General features: G+C 40.7%; 1 protein-coding gene across 5 annotated transcripts; it reads left to right on the forward strand.

The window, feature by feature from the left end:
• Positions 1-1,891: 1,891 nt before the first annotated feature.
• On the forward strand, positions 1,892-24,490 carry LOC101162812 (uncharacterized). Of its 5 annotated transcripts, none has more exons than XM_078936942.1 (3): positions 1,892-2,902; positions 3,772-4,508; positions 20,811-24,490. In XM_078936942.1, exons 2-3 carry the CDS (start codon positions 4,337-4,339, stop codon positions 22,214-22,216), a joined length of 1,578 nt encoding a protein of 525 aa, XP_078793068.1. In that variant the 5' UTR covers positions 1,892-2,902; positions 3,772-4,336; the 3' UTR covers positions 22,217-24,490. The 5 variants fall into 5 exon arrangements, with proteins under 5 accessions (XP_078793068.1, XP_078793069.1, XP_078793067.1 ...); XM_078936943.1 differs by lacking the exon at positions 1,892-2,902 and having other exon boundaries at positions 3,054-4,161; positions 4,260-4,508; XM_078936941.1 differs by lacking the exon at positions 1,892-2,902 and adding an exon at positions 3,054-3,412.
• The last annotated feature ends 578 nt before the right edge of the window (positions 24,491-25,068 follow it).

A 25,068-nucleotide genomic window follows, 5' to 3' on the forward strand; every position in this document is an offset into this window, starting at 1 on the left:
TGCAATTAATGTAGAATTTATCTCAGCGGGATGGGATGTCCTCAACACAATTGTCAACCTGCTTCTACGGTAAGAAAGGTTGGACAATATTGCATTAGCCTCCTTAGTTAAAGAAGCCAAGCCTGAGCATAAAACATCAAGTCAGAAATATGAATATCACAAACAAATAGTTTTACAGTCAAAACTAGTTTAGCTCATTGATGTCCTCTCTGATTAACGTTTGACTTTGATTTTATTGAGTAAATTGTAGCCGTACCTTCACCGTAGTCTACCGTGCCAAGACGGCAGAAACAAGAGCGAAGAATGAAAATATTTGACAATCCAGTTGATGAGAAGCTGCAGAAAGACTGAAATCCATCAGATTATAAAAACGTAGAGGTGGTCCTTTGATGATGATGATGATGTGATGAAGATCAGACGCTGATGTCACTGATGTTCTGGCTGTTGATGGGCTGGATGTGGGTCCTGGTGGTGCTGAAGAATGAAAGATCCTTCTACCTGCAGTCATTCCTGAAGGAAGCTGATTGCAGCTGTTCTCTCCTGACAGATGGAATGATGGGAAATGAAGTTCATGTTGAAGTGTGGTCCAAGCAGAACAGAAAGGTCTCACCTCAAAGTCAGGACTTGGATCAGCTGCTGTTCTCTGGGAGCGTGCACGTGCTGCTGCATGTGCTTCTGTCATGGCGTTCTGGATGAGCTGCTGAGGTCTGTTTGCATCAAGACTCTCAGCTGCTTTAGTCAAACTGCTGAGCGATGGAACAATGGAGCCGTTTCTGAAGGAAGAGGATCAAACATGATGCTCTGCATCCGTTTGCTTCAGGAAGTGGAGGTTTTTTAGAGTCTCCAGACTGTTTCTGAACGGCCAAAGAAAAGCAGCTGATGTGCTTCTGTCTCCTACCAGCAGGGAGCGCTCTCAGCCGGACAGAACCGATCCTCAATGCTGCTCTGAGAAGGACTCTTCTGTTCCAGAAGCAGAGACTGTTCACATCCAGGAGAATCTGGACTCCAATGAATCCCAGAGAATCTCCTCTCTGCTGTTTGGACACTTTGACCAGCAGAGGGCAGCAGAACTTTCAGCAACTCTGGATCTGATCCCACAAAAACAATCCATGGATGATCAGATTTCAGAAGATTTGAAGGATCAAAGACAAAGATGTTCTGAAGAGAAGATGTGAGAAGAAAGTCCAGAATGAATCCACTCTGACTTCTCCTCATGTCTCTGAAGCTTGTGTCTTCATGTCTTCACCTCAGAGTTTCTTCTGGATTCCATGTGGATCAATAATATTGATCATGTTCTGTTGTCATTTTCCATCAGAACTTTAGGCTTTTCTCTGCTGATGATCTCTGAGCTGAACTTCTTGGAGGAATTCCTGAATCTGGGATTTGGAGCAAACAGTCAGAACAAAGGAGGTTTCCATTTCTTCTAAGCTCTGCCAGAAGAAAAGAGCTGAAGCTTGAAGCTGAAGCAGCATTTGCTCAGAGAATCTGTCCTCCAGACCAACAAGTCCCACCACAGCCTTGAAGACGTTTCCAGAAGCAGCAGCAGACTGTGTTCCCATGACGACGCTGAAGTCAGCTGCTGCTCTGCAGGAGAAAGTCTGCAGCTCCTCAGTCAGGAAGCTCTTTCAAGCTCGTGCACATCTGTCAGTGCAGCAGCAGAAAGCCTGTTTCCCTGCAGGAAGTCTGAGACTTTTCAAAGTAAGAGCCTCATGTTGGCAGAGATGGGTTGGATTCTTTGATGCTCCAGTGTCTTTTGGATTCAGGATGAGTTCATGCAGATCTAGAAATCCCACCATGATGATCATCCTTGAGGAATTTCAAAATAAAAGACTTACAAACACCACAGTCACTGCTGGATGATAAATACATTTACTCTTTATTTTCTGTCAATAAATAATATTTATCAATAAATCCTTGATTGTAAATGATGGATCTAAAGTTGAAAAGAAGTCAAAGTGCTGACTCAGCACAGATCAAAGGAGACACAGATGATTTCCTGGAATGAAGAAAACATCAAACATCATGATGTGATCTGGAACTGAGCTGTTCTTCAGAAGATCCTCCCAAACATGGAAACTGTTGCTGCAACACGTGAAGGTTTGGTTCTGTTGCTAGTGAGATCTGATGGATCAGAACCAGACTTCTGTCAGCTGGAACTGGGGCTTCTTCCAGACCATGACATGTTGTTCAATAAAGTTCATTCCAAAGCGTGACTGATTCATGAAGTGGTTCCTTGAGCCGTGAGTTTTGCCAGCAGCAGGAATCCCTGAGAGTTAGGAGACAGTTTGTGGAGAGAGTTTGTAGATTTAGGAGAAAGCAACGTTTGAAATGAAACCAAAGTGTCCTAAACCAAAATCACTGAGCACATCTCAATGTTCCACAAACAGTCATTTTCCACAGTGGACCGTCACCACACACTTTACAAGACAGTTTTTCACAACTTTATGACAACAAATCCTGAAATTGTTCCATTCAAGGAAACATTGACTAATATTTGTATTGAAACTGTTTTCCATCTGTGTTTTCAAACCTGCATCAAGAATTAGCTCATGTTTATTGATTCACTTTCTTTGGAAGTTTGGCTTCTCTGATGAACCACCAGAGGGCGACAGAGAACTGTTGATATTATTAACACAACAGTCAAATAAATCAACATGAAACAAGAAAATAGTCCATTCTAGAGGCCACTCTGACATCATCATCATCAAAGACAGCGTTACCTAGCAACCATACCAAGACCATAGCAGCTATAGAAGGAAACACAACAAACCATCAACAGCGGTTAAAGCAGTCAGACGTTTGTTCTGCAGCTCAGCAAAAATCTCTGCTTTAGGTTTTGGGGAGAAAAACAAAGGAAAACACACGGAGAAGGATTCTGCAAAGGAAACCCCAAGTTCTATTGGTAAGTCAGCGTCCTGGAAACATGCTTTGTTGGTTCTGAAGTGGCATGAATGCAGACTTAGATTGGTTTGTTTCCTTGGATTCTTCAGATGGATTCAAGCTGTAAATGTTGTCAGCATAAAGCAAGTTTGGACTAAACTAAAGCAGAAAGTGTCTTTGAAGATGGTCAGGAGAAATGAGGGCTTTTTTCAGGAATTCTTGGAAGAGGAGGACTTCTCCAAACAACCAGAATCTAGGAGGAGGTTTTTTCAGCATTGAGATCAGGATTTAGCATGAGCTTCAATCCCATTTTTGTTCAATCCAAATGTTTACCGTCATATTCAGGAGTTCAACTCTGAAAGCCACCATGACATCATAGACATTAAAGACCCTGTTACCTAGCAACCAAACACAACAAACTGTAGACTATTCAAACTGGACATTTTGGGGCAACAATTCTTTTCTAACTCAAGTTTTTAGGAAAAATCCAAATGATGGAAACAGATTGTGTAAAGGAAATGAGGATCTATTGGTGAGTCACAGTCCTGGAAACATGAGTTGTGCTCTGATGAAGACGCCTGATCCAAATGTGGATTTTAATTTTAAAATTGTTCAAAATTTGATGACACTAAAAATAAACAAAGTAAATTGGATGGATAATCAGAATTACTTTATTTGATCCCATTCGTGGGAAATTTGTTGAATATATTTATATATATTATTTTTTTTTTATATTATAACTGTTTTTTTCCAAAAACCCTGAAAGGATTTGACGTCACTTTTCCTACCAATAGTTTATGTCGTAATTTACAGATTATTTCATATATCAGTTCGTGAGGACCTGTGTTGTCCAGGAAATATATTACTCTTCGTTTTCTTTCGGTTAAATAGAAGACCTTGGCTGCAGACGACCAACTGGCGACTAACATCAATAGCCGGAACCGGAAGTCACGTCCCGTTCCCCCTTCTCCATTTAGGTTGCTCCTTTTCTGATCGAAAAATATTATTCACAGCATAATTGTGTTAATGTAAACTGCCACTTTCTGTTTTATTTGCCAGTAAAGTTGGGAAAAAAAAGCAATTTTCCCCCGCCATCGACTTCATTATGTGAGCGACAGACAACACTCCAGACCAGCTGGTGGCGCTAAAGCACCATGACGCTGTTAGCCAAACAAAGAAGAAGAACAGCACGAGGCGCTAGCAGCGTTAGCATGTGTTGAGAGGTCAGCTGTGTTTAGTTGGGACGTTTGTGAGGTTTTTGGACAGAAAGGACGATACGTGGTTCGTATGGGAACTCTCAGCATTTTCCAAAGTGTCGTAAATGAGTGAAGAAGTGTTGAACGGAAAGACAACGTGGATTGCTGTGATTGTGAGACTAGCAGATGATCGATCGGAGCTGCAGTGAAGAGGACGGCGGTGTTTGTGGGAGTTGGAGGTGAAGATCGGAGCAGGAACCATGTCTTCCCTTCAGTCTCTGAGAGAGTTGATCAGCGAGCGACTAGCTGCTGCTGCTGAAGAAATCTGCAGACTCTGTGAAGGAACCATCGTCCAGTACGAGCAGGAGCTCTGTCGTCAGCGCAGACTGCTGGATGTCATCTGGAAACCACAGCTGCAGCTCCACCACATAGGTATGTTAGCTTCAACAAAGGAAGAGAGAAGCCATTTGAGCTGTGACGTGTGTTTGTGGTGCGTGTTGATTCTTCTGCTCTCTAGCTGTGCGTTGCACAAAATAGTTCCCAAACAAAATAATGTTGTGATATTCATGGAAATCTAACAGCGCGAGTCCATGTTTCGTGTTACAGAGTGAGAACAGTAATATTACCCCCCCCCCCCCCCCGACACAAAATCCTCCGGCTGGCGGCCGTGTCACGCACTCAAGAACGCACGCAGCTTATAATGGAAATTAATAATTAGAACGCAGTAAATTTGTCGTATTTCCTCGCAAGACAGAAACTTCTTTTGTAGAATGAGGATGTGTGTGTGTTTCTGAAACAGCGCACGTGTGTAAGTAGAGTGCGCACGTGCCGCGTACTTTTAACCCTTGTGCTATCCTAGGCACTTTATTGGGAGTTGGGTCATCTAGACCCACTAGACAGTGCGCTGAACATTTTTTCTTCAATGATTGTGATCTTCACTGGTGTCCATGGATTCCATGAAATCTTTCCACCTTTATCCACCTTTGTCATGGTAGGGAGAACACGTCAATGTAAGGGTGGGGTCATCTAAGATAGCACAAGGGCTGAGAGACAGTGACAGCAGCGCCGCCGCACAGGTGGGTTCAATGAGGAGAGAAGGAGAAGAGTGATAAAAGGTTTCCCATAGAAACCCTTGAAGTCTGTTGAAGTCTGAACACAGGACTAGCAGAGAAAGTAAATTATCGGCAAAGATGAATGTGTTTACCATGTTTATTATAGTTCCAATCACGCACCATATGCAAAACTTTCAAAAAAAAAAGTTTAAAAAAAAGATGCGGTGATGACCTCATCACACCGCGGTTCACCCTAATCACATGACTTATTAAAGTGATTTTGTGCACTTATTTTGCTGTCAGCATGTTACCGTTCAGCCTCAGGCTTCAGACCGTAGTCAGAAACCGCTGTTCAAACTCAAACTCAAACTTTATTTATTTATATAGCGCCTTTCATTTTGGTTAAAAACACAAAGCGCTTAACATAAAAACAGATAAAACAGTCATAAAAAATGAAAGTTGTTCAAAACAGAAAACAAAGGACAATCCCACAAAGAAGGTACCCCTCCCTCACCACCCCCCGCCCCCATCCCCACCCACCCAGTTACCCCAGTAGAACAGTGAACAGAAACAAATAACTGCAGTTGAAGGTCTGGCTTGGTACTGCTGTGAGGAAACGATATCATGGGGATCCATTCATTCCAAGGCCAAGCCCGACCACAGGGGCCATTACCGCAGCGCCCGCCCAACACAGGGCAGCCCAGGGCCCCATCCATGGCTATTAGACCACAGAGTGGGACCCCAGCCCGCCCAACCAGAACGGGCACCACAGCAACGGCACGCCCTACAGGTCAAGCTGGTGGTGCCCAAGAACGATGGATCCCCAAGAGGAAACACTGGAGTAAAAAAACCATCAGAATAAAAAATAAAAATGATCATAAAATAACAACAATAAAAATAGAAAAAGATAAAAAATAAAATAAGATATAAGAATGTTAGTAATTAAAAAAATAAAAAACGTCAGTGATTAAAACATAACCTAAGTATCATTGGTAAAATAACAATAAAAAGATTTGCATATTAGAAACAAAGATAATAATAGTCCTTACAAGAAAATAAATAAATAAATAGATAAATAAATAAACAAATAAATATGTAAATAAATACCTCAATTAATAAATAGATGAATAATAAAAGACATAAGGAATGATCAAAGTCATATAAAAGCCAGACTAAAAAGGTGGGTCTTGAGCCTCTTCTTAAAAACCTCTACAGTCTCTGCGGCCCTGAGGCTCTCCGGCAGGCTGTTCCACAGGCGAGGACCATAATGGCAGAATGAAGCCTCACCATGTGTCTTGGTCCTTACCTTAGGGACAACTAAGAGGCCAGTGCCAGAGGACCTCAGGGTCCGCGAGGGTTCGTATTTTAAAATATCATTTAAATAAGAGGGCCCAAGACCATAAAAACATTTGTAAACCATTAAAAGAACTTTAAAATCAATCCTGAAACGCACAGGGAGCCAATGCAGCGATTTTAAAACCGGTGTAATATGTTCCCGCCCTCTGGTTCTCGTCAGAACTCGCGCCGCTGAGTTCTGTAGAAGTTGTAGATTTGAGATGGACTTTTTGGGTAAACCAGAGAGCAGGGCATTACAGTAATCTAAACGACTAAAAATAAAAGCAGGCATTAGCATCTCTGTGCTGGCAAGAGAGAGGAACGGGCGGACTCTGGCAATGTTCTTAAGATGATAAAATCCTATTTTCACAATGTTTCTGATGTGAGGAGTAAAATTCAGCTCAGAGTCAAAAAGAACGCCCAGGTTTCTCACACACTGAGAAGACTTAAAATTCCTAAGTTTGGGTAAAATCATCTCTCTCTTGTCTTCAGGACCAATGATTAAAGAAGGGGCCTCACCACCGCCGTCTTACAGGCAGAGGGGAAGACCCCCGTCTGAAGAGAGCAGTTAGCTATGTTTAAAATCTCTGACTCAAAGAATTTATAAAATGCTTTAAAAAGAGAAGTGGGAATAGGGTCTAAAAGGCAGGTTGTAGTGTTTGCTTGGGAAAAAACTCGACCAAGCATCTCTGCATCAACCAGGACAAAACTCTCCAGTGTTTCCTCAGGTAAAGACAATGCCACCGACCTGCTAGGATTACTGTCATGTACCGGTTGAAGGTTTGATCTAATAGCATTGACTTTACTCCTGAAGTGGTCAGCAAAGTCCTCACATGCAGTTTGTGAGTGAGGCATGATAGATTTATTAAAATCTTTGTTTAGTAAAAAATCAATAGTCTTAAAAAGAAACCGGGGGTTGTGTTTATTGTTTGTGATGAGATTTGAAAAATAAAGTGTCCTTGCCTGTTTAACAGCGTGGTTGTAGGTTTTTAGCTGATCCTTAAAAAAGTCATAGTCGACTGTTAAATTAGTTTTTCTAAATTTTCTCTCTGCTCTCCTACAAATTCTCTTCAGATTTAAAATATCACCGTTTCTCCAAGGCATCTTCGGTTTATGTGTCAAGATTTTTGTTTTCATTGGAGCGGCTGAATCAATGGCAGACTTAAGTCTGTCATTAAAATCATCAGTCAGAGAATCGCAGGACAAAGGTAAAATCTGAGCAGGAGTTTGTTTTAAAATGTCAATAAAATTTTCTGCCACTTCAGGAGTTATATATCGCTTCGTCACAGTTCTCACCGAGGCCTCTTGCTGGATAAAACCAGTCACCTTAAAAAACACACAATAATGATCTGACACAGCCAAGTCAACAACAGAGGACACACCAGCAGACAGGCCGTAGGTGATGACCAAGTCCAGGGTGTGTCCTCTATTGTGAGTCGGCTGTGCCACATGCTGGGTAAAATCCATACTATTTAAAAGATTTAAAAATTCAGAGGCAAAAGGATCATTCGTGTTGTCAATATGAATGTTAAAATCTCCAGTTATTAAAATCCTATTGTGCCTCAGAAGAATGACAGATAAAAGTTCAGAAAAATCTTGTAAAAAACCAGAGGGAGGACTTGGTGGTCTGTAAACAGTCACTGCTAAAATAGGTGGGTTGCTGAACAGGAAGGAATGATGCTCAAATGACGGATAATCAGTTAAAATAATGTTTTCAGTTTTTAAACCTTGTTGAGCAATAGATGCTGTTCCACCACCTCTTTTACCTTCCCTTACAGAAAATAAAAAATTAAAATTAGGTGGAGAGGCCTCAGTGAGAATAGCTGGAGCATCAGTACCAAGCCAGGTTTCAGTTAAAAATAAACAGTTCAAATCACGGTCAATAATCAGATCATTAATTATAAAAGACTTGTTAGAAAGAGATCTGATGTTAAAAACAGCCATGTTCAGTGTGACAGGTGAAACCAGTGATTTTGCAGTTCATTTTGATTCTGTATTTGGTGCTATGTGAACAGGACGGAGACATCTGACAGAAGGAATGGTTGACTTTAAATGTGAACGTTTGTGATCTCTGCTCGTGATGTGTACTGGAATAAAGGATATGGAGGGAATGTGTGTGCTTTGGTCGAACCGTCAGCTGGAAGGTGCAGTGCAAGAGAGGAGGGTGAGATCTATGTTCATCCCAAGAAGATGGGAGCCTTTATGGTTTGGATGTAAGCCGTCTGTTTTGAAAAGGTTTGGTCTATTGTAAAATGTGGTGAAATTGTCAACGTAATGGATGACAATAATGTTATTTCCGGTCCGGTCCCGGACGGGACGCAAACGGTAACTAATCAAGTGGGACACCGTTGCTATGGAACAGGCTAGAAGCCGTTTATTTCTTTGCGTGTGTGCGTGCGTGCGTGCAGAGGAGGTGTGAGGAGAGGAGGTGAGAGGAGAGGAGGTGTGAGGAGAGGAGGTGTGAGGAGAGGAGAGGAGGTGTGAGCGCGAGCGCGGAGCGGGGGAGTGTCGGAGAACCGTAAATTAAAAACAAAGTGTCTCCCCCAAAAGTTTTGGAGTCTTTCTTAACCCACTCTGGAGGCTGAGGGTTCTGAACGGGAAAGTGAACCCCGAAGGAGAATCCGCCTTTGGCCCTGGAGAAAATCTCCCGTGCATTTCTGACCACGGTCGGAAAAAGAGAAGTCATCGCGCAGGAAAGGTTCATCACTTGGATCAAACACTTATTTCAAAACTGATCAAACTTTTTCCTTTCCCCTCTGGAGCGCCCAAGGCAACGCCACCTTTGTTGCTGCGCTGCCTCCATGACAACCGCAGTCACAAAAGTCCGAAAGAGGTCCGCGTAAGGTGGAAATTCTGCTATGAAGTCCTCAGAACGTCTACGTTTGATAGTTTCAGCATTGCATAGTGTAAATGCAAAAATCGGATACGGGTCAATTTTAAAAGATGATGTAAGCGGGTCGTCAAAGAAATCGGATATAGTCAGAAATTCGGATATGGGCATCAAGACCTGCAGTGTAAATGCAGCCCAGTGACAGTGTTATTAGATCTGTCATGAGATAAATTCTTTGTGCGATAATCAGTCACTACCCGTTATTAAGTAATTTAATGAATCTATTTTTAATCTAACCCCGTGAGTGAGTGCAAACGAGTGTTGCACATGTTTTTGACTGCACAGCTGTTTTTTTGGTTACCTCAGTCATTTTGCATCTAATGAATGAAATGATTGAGATTTCACTCTGGTGTTATCGGTTCATTGATGAGGCTTGCTGTTGTTGAGAAAATATATTTAAGTATTTCTATTTCATTCCAGAAACCAAGCAAACTAGCTCCGGCTGGCCGCGGTGTGAGCTATGTTTGTCCAGCTGGCCGTGGGCGAGCTCCGAAGCTCTGGCCTTGGAGCTCTTTTGTTTGTCATGAAGGCATCCGGGCATCTGGCCGGCAGACTGAGGGCGTCTGCAGTATTGGGTGTTGTACTTTAGGGTTGAGCAGGAATATTAATATTCAGGACGTGCTGAAGTAACTTGTCTTTTATGAACATACTCGTTAGGAGTTAGCAATAACTTTTTAGGGTGGATGTGAAAACGAAAATGCAATCCCCTCTTTGCATTTGTGTTTTAATTATGACACAGAAGAAGCAATTTTTAAGTAGAAAATGAAAAAGCAATTCTCTTAATTTATTATAATTTTCAAGTTAGACATTTCTAACTAAATTTTGCTACACATTTACAAGAGAACTTTTTGAAAATTAAATGTCAAATACCATTTTCATTATCATTTTAATTAAGTGACAAAATGAGTGGTGTAGAAGAAGAACAAGAAGTGGTTTAGTGGATTTCTTTTTCTTGTTACTTTTGAGTCAACAAATGCAGCTTCATTTTGAAAATCAAAAAGCATTTCCAGTTTTGATTTTTTTTTTAAATTATTGTACACAAATGCTTCCATAGAGAATATTGCCCGAAACACTTCAGAACTCATCCTTCTGCTTTTGCCAGCAGCAACATAATCATTAAATACAAGAGAACCAGTTCCATTAGCAGCCATACATGCCCACGCCATGACATTACCACCACCATGCTTCACTGATGAGATTGTATGCTTTGGATCATGATCAGTTCCTTTCCTTCTCCATTCTCTTCTCTTTCCATGACTCTGGTACAAGTTGATCTTGGTCTCATCTGTCCATAGGATGTTGTATTAGAACTGTGAAGACTGTTTTAGATGTTGGTTGGCAAACTCTAGTCTGGCCTTCCTGTTTTTGAGGCTCACTAAGGTTTTACATCTTGTGGTAAACCTTCTGTTTAGGGAGTTTTCTTCACCAGGAACAGAATTATTCCTTCATCCATCACAGTTGTTTTCGGTGGTCTCCCGGGTCGTTTGGCGTTGCTGAGCTCCCCTGTGCGTTCTTTCTTTTTAAGAATGTTCCAAACAGTCATTTTGGTCACACCTAATATTTTTGCTATCTCTCTCATGGTTTTCCTTTGTTTTTCAGCCTAATGATGCCTTGATTCACTGATAGTGACAGCTCTTATTCCAAATGCTTACACCACACTTCAAAAACTCTGGACCTTTTATCTACGGAGCCTGTGATCTGAAATACTCCATTACTGACCAAAGTAACTACTGTTAGTAAGTACTGTTACTATGTAATTCATTAACCCAACACTGTTTATTAGTTAGTAGTTAAACCACGAGGAGCTGTCTAAAAGGGGTCTATGCTAAAAAGCATAGACTATATCATCACTGGACAGTAGAGCATCCCACCCCTCAGCCCCCGGGTTCCAAATAGGAAGTAGCTGCTGTCTATAAATAAACATGCAGCTGTGACTCATTCTAAATAGAATTACCATTCTTGCTGTGAAACATTTTTCTTAATATAATAAAGTTTTTTTTTTCTCTAGTGCTAGTTATTCAAGTTATAAATTGACCAATCAGATGCCCCGGTAAAAGGTGTGGTGCCCACTGGCCCCACCTCGAATGTTTGATTGACAGCTTCTTCTGAGCAGCTTTCAGTGATGGGAACTAGCTTATCATGATTGGCAACTGGTTGCCCTAAAAACGTGACTCAGACCGCCTGACTAATGACTGTTTCCTGGCTCAAATTGGCAATTAGGTTTGTTGTTGTTATTGACAACAAAGATTATATCAGAGCATTATGTTGTTGGCTTCGGTATCTTTTAGAGCTGTTAAGCATTTTGGACCAATCATGTATGGAGTCCCAAACTGTTCATAATTGAATAAATAAATATGACCTCATGCAAATACACAATCACAATAAATCTCTCATCAATATATCAAAAAATCATGAAATTGTGAAAAATCTACAGAAACTCAGATCTCCAAATCAATATTTTCCTAAGTATCTTTTTTATTTCATGTTGCTGTTTTTCAGAATGACTTATTTATTTCATAATGAGCCTTTTCAGCAGAATGAGTCTGACAATCAAACCAGAAAAGGCGGAGACACATTTGTGATTGGCTACTTCTTTACTCAGACATAAGCAGCAGCACCCTGACTACATTGATGGAAGATGCATCAGTAAACGTGACTGTGCAAAGCATGCACCTCAACACTAGGGGGGAGTATGCACCTCAACACATCCACAGTGTTACCAGATTTGGTCGATTTTTGGCTCTAAATTTGCGGATAAAAATGGGCTATTGAAGGTTTTAAGGTTGGTTCTGCGTTTATTTTTTTCTCATGAAAATATAGTAGCGGACTACGTTGGGCTGGGAGGCTGTTGGAATCAAAGAGTCATATCAGTTGGTGAGGTCGACAACACCCACATGACAATGATTTCTATTGCTTTTAGAGGTGTCTAAGGCCGCCTTTACACTGTAGGTCTTGATGCTCATATCCGATTTTCTGACTATATCCGATTTTTTTTTTTTTGACGACTCGCTTACATCATCTTTTAAAAGTGACCCGTATCTGATTTTTGCATTTACACTATACAATGCTGAAACTATCAAACGTAGACGTTCTGAGGACTACGTAGCAGCATTTCCGCATTCCGCGGACATCCTTCAGACTAGGCCTGGTCGATAAATCGATCAAATGAATTAATTCGAATTTTTTGTTACGGGCGATTTCAAAAATAACTAAATCGAGTTTTTATTGGCGCATTTTTGGCTCCCCAGAGCTTCCGTAGCGTTAGTGTCACACGGTGACACGCGACAATCGGCACACAAAGCAGCTAGCGACAGCAGGGCTACCGGTGACAGTGGGAAGTTTGTTCCCAACAAAGGAATAAAATCATCTGTTGTTCAGAACTGGTCTGGGTTTACTGTTACAGACGTGGAGGAATAGACCCCCCACCCTGCCTAAAGCCCATCGGAGTCAAAGGCTACGTTCACACTGCAGGCTGAAACGACCCAATTCCGAATTTTTTGCCCCTAAGCGGCCCAATTCCGATCTTTTCATGACAGTCTGAACGACACAGATCCGATCTTTTCAATTGCGACCCAGGCCCCGTGGGTTTGCCGTCCTGATTCCGAATTGTAGCCGTTCTTTTCAATTGCGACCGCCGTCTGACCGGCCAGGCGACTTGATTCCGAACAGTACGTCATCGACACGCAACAAATGTCATCATTTTGCGTTGAAGTAGGCGGGAACGAGAACGTAAACATCAACCATGGTGGACGATGCTGCTGAGACCAGTCAGTGGAAGGGAAGGGAGGTCACTGATTGGATTAGTATTTGGGCTGATCGCTCTTTTCAGGCCAAACTCGGGGGCTCTTATCGCAACTGGACGGTTTTTGAAAAAAATTCCAGCTAATTGGCAGAGCGTGGTGTTGAACCTTTCCCGCGATGACTTTTTTTTCTTTCTCCCCTTTCCGACCGTGCTCAAGCGCGGGGGACCCGAGGCGATCATCCTCCTCCCTGTTCTGATCCTTAGATTCTCCAGAATGGGTTAATAAAGAGTCCATAGCATTTAATCTGGGGGAAACCTTCTTCTATTACCGTCATCCTGACCGTGACCGTGACTCTTGCTGCTTCATGATCATCATCATCTCCGTGGATAAGACGGGGTTTATTAATTTAATTAAAAACTTAGACCCCAGATATGAGCTGTATTGATAATCCTTTAGAAAACGGTGCTACTCTAGACTTAATCTAATCGAATAAATCTAAATTAGACAAAAACAAGACAAAAGTTATATAAAACAAGACACAATTATTTAAACACAAGTCCAAAAAGGGAGTAAGAAGAAAAATCTTATACTTAACTTTGATTCCAAGAGCGTGTTCATTTATTTATTATTCATCCCAGAAATGGGAGTTACATTTGTCTTGGGTTTGATTAAATAAAAGCAACATTTGCTTGAACTTGTCTGCCCTTTGTACTTATTGCTTTCCTTAAGAAGGGTGGGGGGGGGGGGGGGAATCGGAAATCGAATTAAAAAAAATAAAATCGGAGATTTTTAGGCCATATCGCCCAGCCCTACTTCAGACTTTTGTGACTGCGGTTGTCATGGAGGCAAAGCGGCGACGGAAGGAGGCGTTGCCTTGGGCGCTCCTGAGGGGATGCACGGGGGAGGAAAAGAAGGAGGGCTGCTCTGCTCTCTCTGAGTTTTGAATGAGAAAGTGTTTGCAGACGTGATGTACTAACAGTTTGATCCAAGTGTTGAACCTTTCCTGCGCGATGACTTCTCTTTTCCGACCATGGTCAGAAATGCACGGGAGATTTTCACACAAAAGCACCTTAATAAGTCATGTGATCTCAGTTGGTGGTGTCCTGAATAGACGTCACTGACGTTCGACTCGCATTTACTGGGGAATATCCGATTTGTCTGCTTACATGGCACACGCAAATGCACATATCCGATTTGTTTCCGATTTATTTCCACATATGAGAGAGGCCTGTATCCGATCTGAGAAAATCGGAATCCATGCGCTTTTGTCCTGCTTACACGTTCACCGATCATATCCGATCTGTGCCACAAGAGAGGAAAAAAATCGGAATTGGGTCACTTGAACTATGCAGTGTAAAGGCGGCCTAAGTAGCTTTTACATACTATATATATATTTTAAATTCATATATTTTTATACATATATGTAAATATATTCTATTTATATATATAATATATATATAGAGAGACATCATTTGTTGTTGTTGTTAAAGAAGAGAAACAGTCAGCCTTAAAAGCTCAAACTTCAATGAAAATGCAGTGTTGCAGGATTTCTAACAAATAAAAAAATATTACAAAGAATTTAAAAAAAACTGTAAACATTTAGGAGTTTTAGACCTCTTTGACATGTAAGATCCACTTTTTCCTTAAGTCTGAATCCATTGGAAACCTGCAAGAAAAGTTCAGTCTCTGAATGTTTAAATCTATATTACTATAATAGCCTAGTATGCTGTATACAAGTTTAGCAAAATAAAATGTACATTTATGTCGACAGCAAATTATACGTACATCATGCAGCATGTTGATAACATCCCTGCAGCATCATGAATGTCAACATGTGTATGATTAATGAAACCCCTGCAGCATTAAAAGAAAAAAAATTATAGTACTTACCTGTGAAATGATATACCTTCCTCCTTCATGGACTCAGTTCTCTGATTTTGGCAGTTGAAACCCGCACAATGAACTGGTATTATGCAAAAAATGTGTTCACAGGCATGCACTGCAGCAGTAACTTGACCTCACCAAGATGGCGGTGCTCTCCTCCCATCACTTGATGTCTCCTCTAGTGATATAACTCGTTGTTTGGAATGCCTCTAATCTTCTATGTACTGGAGCTCTGTGAACGCACCAGGACGTGTGTTTTTCCATCTCTCTCTGGCTGAGTTTGAAAGCTTGCTGTCCCGCTTTAACCCCAGAGGGAACAATAAAACCAGTGGACCTGATTTATTGTTTATTATTAATTATTGTCTCCATGAAAATAAAAAATATCATAAGGTTCAGGAGTCCGGAGCAGGCCAGGTCTGCTGGCTGGAGCCGGGAAAACAGATGTGACGACAGACTGGATCTGTGAGCACAAACAGCGGAGCTGTGTTAGCTACAGAGTAGAGAAGAGCTCTGAGAGAATAGCATGAGGATTTTCAGATAAAAACTGTGCATTTTCTAATGCAAAAAAAAAACAACATTTTGCATTGTCATTTATTGGGGTGTCATGATTTTCCAAATCCTCAATTCGATTGCATTTTCGATTCTAAGGTCACTGTTCGATTCGATTCTCGATTTTTACATTTATTCTTTTTAAAGCCCAGATTGTCATTTTTTAAACTAGACTTTAATGCAATATAATATCTGACCTTTGTTTGCAATGTACCACACTACATTGTCAAATTTAAAACTTTAATTGACAACATAATGTAATAATAACTTATACAGGGGTTGACATAGCCCAGAAATTTGCACTGGCCCACAGGGCCAGTAGTTTTTGAAAGTAACTGGCCCTGCCTGAAAGTTACTGGCCCGACACCGCGCACAGCGGGACCCGCCGCTCCGCAGGTGCTTGCAACTTTAGGGGGATCCGGGGGCATGCCCCCCCCCCCCCGGAAAATTTTAACATGGTGTAATTTGGTGCATTCTGGTGACATCTAGCACTTATTTCTACACTTTTCATTGACTGAACATAGAGCATATCGAACTTAAATCTGCTCTAGTCTGTTTCAGATGTTTTGAAGAGAGCACTACAGTGTAGTAGTAACACTAGTTAAGAAGTTTTCATGCTGCTTCTAATCACTGCTATTTCACATTTGTTCCTAATCAATAGTTAAGAAGTTTCATTTACTTCTCTGCTCTGACTGCCTTGAGGTTCTGCTTTTTGTTACTGTTGCAAAGTTACATTTACTATTTAGATCCTTAATTAAATTAAATAAAATTAAATTACTGAGATCATTCGGCTAACTAGAAATAGTTACTTCTTACAGTGTTGTAAAGAAAAACAAAATGAAGTAGTTTGACATTATACTGCATTTGAGTCTGAGATTCAGGTATTTGGAGTTGCCTTTGATTCTTTGACATTCAGCTTAAAGCTTAGTGCATACAGTTTCATCTTCAATGCAATCATTAAATATCTTGCTGGCCATACTACTAATTCCACCCATTACTCCATGTAACATATTCCTATCTATTCCTGCCATGTCTTCCACATCTCACATGCTTCAGTCTCTGAACACTAGCCACGTTTAAATGGGCAAAAGTAATCGGAATGAACGCCTGATCGGAAGGAAAATGCGTCATGTAAACACACCGTTCGGAATACTCTGCCCCGATCAGACTCGTTCAGATCTAAATTTCTTTCCTATGGAGATAGGTGGGTCATACCGATTGTTTATCCGATCGTGGAGCATGTAAACGGTTCATTCCGACCGTGTGTCACTACTGCTCTGGGTTACGTCATGCATAGACGGTGTTTCGCTGAGAGAAAGCTTTGGAGCTCATATGGGACTGGCCAGCTGCTCTGCGGAGGCCCCGTGAAAAGCGCCGCTCTGCTCTCGCCCCGCTGGCGAGGGAGATGTGGGGGAGGAGCTCTTCGTGACCCAGCACCCGAGCTCTGCGTCCCGTTTCGGGTGCCTGTGGACCGAGTGAACCATGTCTCAGAGTCTGAGCAGAGCAGCCAGATTTTTTAATGTGTGTTTGAGGGGAGGGTGCTTTCTTACGCGTGCGTTTTGTTGTATGTAATATGTGGGAGACATGGATCCGTCCCGTCGCTCTGGGTTAGCGGCTGCCGGCTTTAAAAGAACCGCGTCTGAGAAGAGCATGGACCGCCAGCACACACATTGGCTTTGGGGCGGTGTGTGCTCAGAGCAGAAATGCCTCTTGGTGCTAAGAAACCGTTGAAACAAACACAAGGATTTGTGTTTCCAGTTGTGTCCCGACAAAATAAAGACTGATGTTATTCCCAGACATTTGCGTGCAGCCAAGATGCAGATTACAGCTTTTCCCGCATGGTCCTGGATTTTGTGTCAATCAAAAGGCTAATGTTGTTAGCGCGTGTTAGCCTTCCAGCTCTGTTTCATTCACAAAAACGCACTGATCACATAGATTAAATATAACGATGAGCGAACAGACACTTCATAATATTCATGACATTGATAAAAGCACGTTTGGAAGATTGTCTCGTATTACGGAGCTGCAGCACATGCTGTCTGTCTGTGGCAGCGGTTTGTTTACAACGGGACCTAGTTTGGCATCCGGGTGATTTTACACTACTGCGCATGCCCAGATGATTCATTCCGACTGAAAGTGTGAGCCATGGGAACGTTTGTTCTAATCGGAAAAAGGTTTTCTGTGCCCGTGTGCACGGGTGAATTTTAACCCGACCATTGATCCGATCAAGATATTCTGCCCATGTAACCGCGGCTACTGATGCCAAGCTGCTGATGGAAAAGTTTCATCAACCGGGAGGTGAAGTTAGTTCGCTGGTCTGTCAGAATTTCATCAGGTATTCCTACCCTGGAGAAAAACTGAATTAACGCTCTCATGACTGCAGGAGCTGTAATGGTGTGCCGGGGAAAAGCTTCTAGGAACCGTGTAGCATAATCAGAGACCACCAGGATTTACTCGTGACTCGGGATGGGTATTGTTAAGGTTACTACTACTCTTATTGATACTGCTTATCGATCCGGCATTTTAACGGTAGTCTTATTGATACTTTTTGAGGACGAAAAATAAACAAATAAATAAAAAATGGCAAATTATGAACACAAAGTGTTTTATTTTGTCATTATGTAACAGCATTGTTTTTTAACAAAACATTTGACTTTATACATGAGAATGTTCCAATAAAAACATGGAATGCACATGGATGTGCTAGACCAGGGGTCTGCAACCTGAACCTCTCTAAGAGCCATTTGGATCAGTTTCCCACTGAGATGAAAGCACAGGGAGCCACAACACTAGATGTGTTAGAAAAAAGGTTTTTGCCGATAAATAATGATAGTTCATTTGACAATACTTGTATTGATTCAAAATGCTGTCAGGATATTTATTTTATTATTTGTATTCTTTATGAGAGTGATCTTTCCTTTGATCTTTTGTCCATTTTTCACAACCTTCAATAGACTTTTCTGTCTGTCAAGCACCAGAGCAAAGATGAGTGGGATGATGGAAACAAATTCACTTTGATGTAGACTCCTTTTTATTTATTTTCTTGAAATCCATTTAACCCAAATCATTACATTAATTTTATGGATGTCAACTATGTTTTAATAGGAAGCAGCTGTTAGTTTGTTGGTTGTGGTCTGGAATCATACGGTCATCGTAGCAGCAAGTTGACAGTGGGGGCGCCCTGACGCAAATTTAATTCGTTTTAAGCGAAAATGGGTGGTCTTAGTCTAAGGGGATGAAAGGATTTTTTTATTTTTTTGGGCGCTCACCTGTCCCCTGTGAGATCGCCACCAACTCTGTCGGCTTTCACAGCTGCAGACACGCCCACTCAGTGTGCTTATGATGCTCTCTTCCTTCTGCCTGCTCGGTACTACCTGACGGTGTTAAAGGCACGACGACCCTCTGAGAACATGGTGGTTATTTTACAAAAACACAGAGAGCCGCAGCATTTTGGACCGTTTAGCTCTTTCCGCCATCCTAAAACTTTGGCAGCGTTCCTGTGCGCGCCCCCCGCATACTGTCTAAACAACAGCCCCGCCCCCCGTGCACACAAATAGTCAGACAGACCTCTCCTCTTCAGAGAGAATAGCGAAACTAATATAATCATTAATTAAAGCAAAATTGACTGACTTGTAGAGTTAATTATGGCAGATAACGTTTATATCTTGTGGGACCCAAAAAAAGCGACTTCTCCAGTACCGATAGCAGAACCGTTGAGGTCAGATCTTAACGATACTGCTGATATTGCTGATGTTCTCACTGTTTGGCCTCACCATCCCTCCCAGTGGCATCTTTTGGCTTTAGGTGGCACTCAAAGTGTTATGTATCAGTTTAGCTTTCGCCTGTCATATCAGTCATGTTTTCGACTACATTTCTCAGAAGTCCTGTGCTGGACTTGGTGTAATCCTATGGGCTCCCCTTTGTTTTGCATCTTCTTCTCAGTGTTCTATTTTCTTCCATCATCACCGGTCTTTTGCATTTTTCTGGTCGCGACTCGTTTTCGAATCTAGAATTCCGCTTTGTTTAAGTAAGACATATGGTCCTATGACCATCTAGTATTATTTCTGCCATGGATCTCTGGTTTTTTGATGCATGCCACTATGTCATCCCTCGTGTTTGTGCAGCACATCCTTAATTCAATCTTTGGTTGTATAATTAAGAATTTGTCTCTGTTGGGCCACCTGAATTTTGCTATGTGCATTTTTCCCCACGGCCATCTTGTTTTCTTGTTCTGGGTAGCTCAGTCCTTTACCTCCGTGTTCCTGTTGTTCTGGATGTTTGTCTTTTTTTTTGGTCTCTAATTCTCGATGCTATGAGTGGTTTTGTTATGACGCTGACTGTTTGGATCTTTGGTCTCCCTCCACTTGTTTTCTGATAGTCAATCCTCTCCCGTCATAATTCCGCTTTGACTTTCAGGGCTGCGTCACTTCTCACGATTTGTGCAGCTGCACTGTGTCCTGTTTATCTGTTCCTCTTCTAGGAATTATGAAAAAGAAAATTTCTACATGTTCTGCTGCAGCTACGCATATATCTGCGTTACCTTTTCACCAGTACAGAGTTCCCTTGTTTTATTGCAGGAGTTTCTTTCTAAAAAATAACCACGATCGCTGAAATCCAAGGAGTCTGATTACAGAAGTTTATGGCAGTAAAACTCCTCACTGACTAAATATACTTTTCTCAGACAGACATGAACATTTTCATCCTTTTCTCTTGTTTGAAATCTCAAACTTTCATGGAAATTAAGTCCAGGATCTTAGAATAAAAACAAAGATCTGATGGATCAAAGATTTCTGTTGATCTGAAGAGCTCCGCGTTTCTGTACAGGAGACACGGCACGGACTGAGGAGATTGATTGACAGGGTCTCCAGCCAATCAGGACACAGAACAGGGTGCTGTTTAAAAAATGCAGCATAATCGCTCTAAAAAATAAACTAAACCGGTAAAGACGAACTGCGACGTAGAAAGAGAAGACTCTCTTCTGTTATGTTTGACAGGAATTTTAGAGGGTTTCAGGTTGGAGCACAGACTGCAGAAGGGGGAAATAAAATGTCACTTCTTGATCATGTGGGCAGATAAAAAAACACGGGCCTCTGATATTGTTCAGTGTGCCTGACCAAACATGGGGGCAAGCCGGATTAAGCCCACGGGCCGTAGTTTGCCCACCCCTGAACTAGTGTGAAATATATGACTGAGCAGTTTTCGACTTTTATTGGTGTTTGCCAATACACAAATTCATTTAAAAGTATAAAAAGGGCTTTTTCTTATGTTTGTATTCCTGCAGCACTCCCCCAGCATTGGATGACTGAAGAGGAAGATCAATGCAACCAGCAGAGGAACTTTAAAGTGGAACAGGAAGAACCGGAACATCCACAGACTAAAGAGGAATCAGGGGAGGTCTTCATCAGTCAGGATGAAGATCAGATTGATCTGAAGCAGGAGACTGATACCTTGATGGAGATTCCTACTTATGAGGAAGATGAGAACAGTGAAGCAGATCTAAACAATCAGCAGAGGAACTTCAGAGTGGAACATGAGGAACCAGAACCTTCACAAACTGAAGAGGAACAAGGGGAGCAACAATTTCAACAGATTAAAGAGGAACCAGAACCACAACAGATTAAAGAGGAATCAGGGGAACTCTGCATCAGTCAAGATGAAGATCAGCTTGATCTGAAGCAGGAGACTGATACCTTGATGGAGATTCCTACTTTCGAGGAAGATGAGAACAGTGAAGCAGATCTAAACAATCAACAGAGCTTTAATGTAACTGATAGTCATGATGGAGGAAACCAACATGTAGAATCAACATCAACTACAGATGAAGAGACAGAATCAACATCAACTACAGATGAAGAGACAGACCCACAGAACAGAGATCAGAGGAAGAGGAGGGACAGAAGTCATGTCCAAACTGGGTCTGATGAAAGATATTGTGCATCTAAAAAATGTGGTAAAAAGTTTAGTGGGCGGCCTCAGTTGAAATTTCACATGAGAACTCAAACAGGAAGGAAGACATTTTCTTGTAAAAACTGTGAAAAAAGTTTCAGTTATAAATTTAATCTCAAAACACACATGAGAACTCACACAGGAGAGAAGCCTTTTTCTTGTAAAGAATGTAAAAAAAGTTTTAGTCAATTATCTAGTCTCAAATCACACACGAGAACTCACACAGGAGAAAAGCCTTTTTCATGTAAAGAATGTGATGCAAGTTTTAGTCACAAATATAGTCTAGAAACACACATGAGAACTCACACAGGAGAAAAGCCTTTTTCATGTAAAGAATGTGATGCAAGTTTTATTCACAGATCTAGTCTCAAAACACACATGAGAACTCACACAGGAGAAAAGCCTTTTACTTGTAAAGAATGTGATAAAAGTTTTAGTCACAGATCTAGTCTCAAATCACACATGAGAACTCACACAGGAGAAAAGCCTTTTACTTGTAAAGAATGTGATAAAAGTTTTAGTCAAATATCTCATCTCAAATCACACATGAGAACTCACACAGGAGAAAAGCCTTTTACTTGTAAAGAATGTGATAAAAGTTTTAGTCAAATATCTCATCTCAAATCACACATGAGAACTCACACAGGAAAAAAGCCTTTCCCTTGCAATAAATGTGATGCCAGTTTTAGTCGAATATCTATTCTAAAAACACACATGAAAACTCATGCAGGTGAGAGATAGTTTTTATGGCTGATTAATGGCTCAGTCATAAATGTAATTTAGTAAAATACATTAGAACTCACACAGGTGAGAAGCTTTTCTTTTTTAACGAAAACATTTTTTTATAAAGGATTTACAGAAAGATTTCAACTACGAAAACAGAAAAACATAGAGCAGAAAACTTGTACAGTATATGGGAAAATATTGTGAAAAAGCCATTTGGTCGTTTTTTATTTTTTTTATTTTTGTTTTTAAAAGAAAGAACTTTTTTTGTTTATATACAAAAAAGAAAAATGTTGGAATATTTCAAGCCTTAGTTTAATTTAGTGAATTTATTGTATAAGTTTAAATAAAACGATGGGAAAAAAGAACATTCTAACAAATGTTTATGTCAAAAACATTTAGTGATCATGTTTAACCCTTGTGCTATCCTAGACACTTTACCATTGGGAGTTGGGTCATCTAGACCCACTAGACAGTGCCCTGAACAATTTTTCTTCAATGATTTGTGATCTTCACTGGTGTCTATGGATTACATGAATATGTTCCACCTTTGTTATGGTAGGGAGAACACGTCAATGCAAGGGTGGGGTCATCTAAGATAGCACAAGGGTTACAAAGTGTGTTGTGTCCTTCCTGCCAGCGAGTGCTTTGGTATTGGAGGGGTAAATTATCTCAGTCAGACTGGTGGACTGGTTGTATTCTGCACCATCCCATATTGCCAAAATTGCCTAAATCTTTTTCAGTAACTACCCCCAATCTGGTGGCCTCAATGACACAGAGCATTGATGTAGTAATTCAGTTCAAAGGAGGCATTAACTACATTTTGTCCTGCCATTGTTTTTTTTTTTTTATTATTTTAGACAAAACTTATTTAGTTGACCATTGTTGTATTTTCTGATAAGACAATGTTTATGTTGTCAAAGTGTGTACATTATTATGAGAAATGTTTTGTAAACATCTTTGATTTTTTTGTCATATTTTCATTGTTGTTTTAGGCTAAAAGAAGGGACTTCAGTTTTTAATTTGTCAAGGCATGTGAGCTAGTAACCATCGAGTGAAAAAAGATTTTCTTTTAAATCCACTAACTAATGGAATCACCATGAATCAGCAAATTCTGCAGCTTCAATATGCAATGTTTTAAAACATAAAGTGTTGCAGAACTTTTAGGATGGAGAAACTGTGGAGAACATTTTCATGTGAATCATCTTTTAAGCTGTTTGTTCCCTTTTGGGGTCATGAAGGCAGGGGACATCCTGCATCCAGTCTGTCACAGGGCCCATGCACTCTCACATTCACATCTAGGGACCATTTAGACCAACCAATCGATCTATGAAGCACGTTTTGGATGGAAGCTGGAGTCCCCAGAGGAAACTCACACATGCACAGGGGCAAACATGCAAACTCTACTGTTTTCAGATCCTCCAACCAGGACTTGAACAGAGTGCCTTCTTGCTTTGAGACAAGAGCGCTAACCACTGCACCACCGTGCAACCCGATAACAAATATGTATATGTTTTTGTTGTTTATGTTACTGCTGAACGTAACCAGAATGTTGATGGAAACTTGTTTGAAGTAACAAACCCCATTTCTTTCTTTCTATATAAATCTTTGTGTTTGTATCACTTTTGTTGATTTTGATCTTTGGTTCTAAATTAGGCTGATTTAATACATATAGTTTAAACTTTTTCATACATCCTGTAAAAATACACACCTATAGTAACTGTACAAACATATTCTATTAAAAAGCAAGAATCGTGTTTCGGTCTGTGAAACGTTGAGCTTAATTCATGAATTCAATCGGATCGCCACCTAAGGAACGATCCACAGTCTTAGTAGAACCGCATCCCTACCATTTAGTGAGGAAAGAATTTTCCTAAAAATTTATTCAAAAAGATTTGGATAAAGAACCAGACTGGTGTTTGTGTCTGGTGTTCTTGTGATTCATGTTTTCTAGTAGACATTAGAACTGTTCCTCTGTTCTTTTTGGTTCTCAGTGTTCTGTTCCAATCTTTACTGTGAATAATAAAGTGGACGTGAACATCAGTCAGAAGTGTGGAGTCTTTCCCACAGTGTGGGTTTCTGCTGTTTGTTGGTTCTCTGCCGGTTCCAAAGCTGGACTCTGTTCCAAAAAAGTTCAAGGGTAAATTAATTGATGTTCTACACTTTTGGTTCCAAATCTGCATGGAACTTTAAATATGAAGGACTGCATTCACTGTGAAACACGTATTTATTCAAAGACGTGAGCATAAAATGACTTTTAAGGAGAATAAATGTTAAAACTTTTAGACCAAATGGAGACTGAAGCATTTTTCTTTTTAAATATCTGTGAAAAATATCACATTTATCTAAAAATCAGAATCACACTCCAGAACAACTGTTTTTCCTGTTTTTATTGGACTAATGTTCACCATCTGCTGAGGAGAAATATTTAATGTTGACAGGGCTCCAGACTAACTTTTTTCACTAGGAGCACTGTGGCCCCCAACTGAAAATTTTAGGGGCACAACCAGAAAATTAAGGGGCGCATACCGTAAATCAACATTCTAACCAGATCTACTAATTTCCACTGTACTATTAATAAATACTTTAATGATAGATGCAGAAATTGCTGTTTCAAATTCAGTGTCACATTTTAATCTGCACTTTTGAAGATGCAACAACAAGGTAAACTGACAGCAGCATCGCTGTCATGACAGTACAAATAGTAAAGAAAATACCATACATTTAGAATCATAAAAAGGTTTTTAGTAACAAAGTGATTACCAGAGTAACCTTTCGGTCATTTCATAGTTACAAACAATACTTAAATGTATGTAAACATTAAGGGATGGAAATTCATCTTGGTGACACCAAATAGGTGCAGCCAATGC

The sequence above is a fragment of the Oryzias latipes genome, chromosome 2 (assembly GCF_053564925.1).
Source record: "Oryzias latipes strain Hd-rR chromosome 2, Olatipes_Hd-rR_3.1".
NCBI lineage: Eukaryota > Metazoa > Chordata > Actinopteri > Beloniformes > Adrianichthyidae > Oryzias > Oryzias latipes.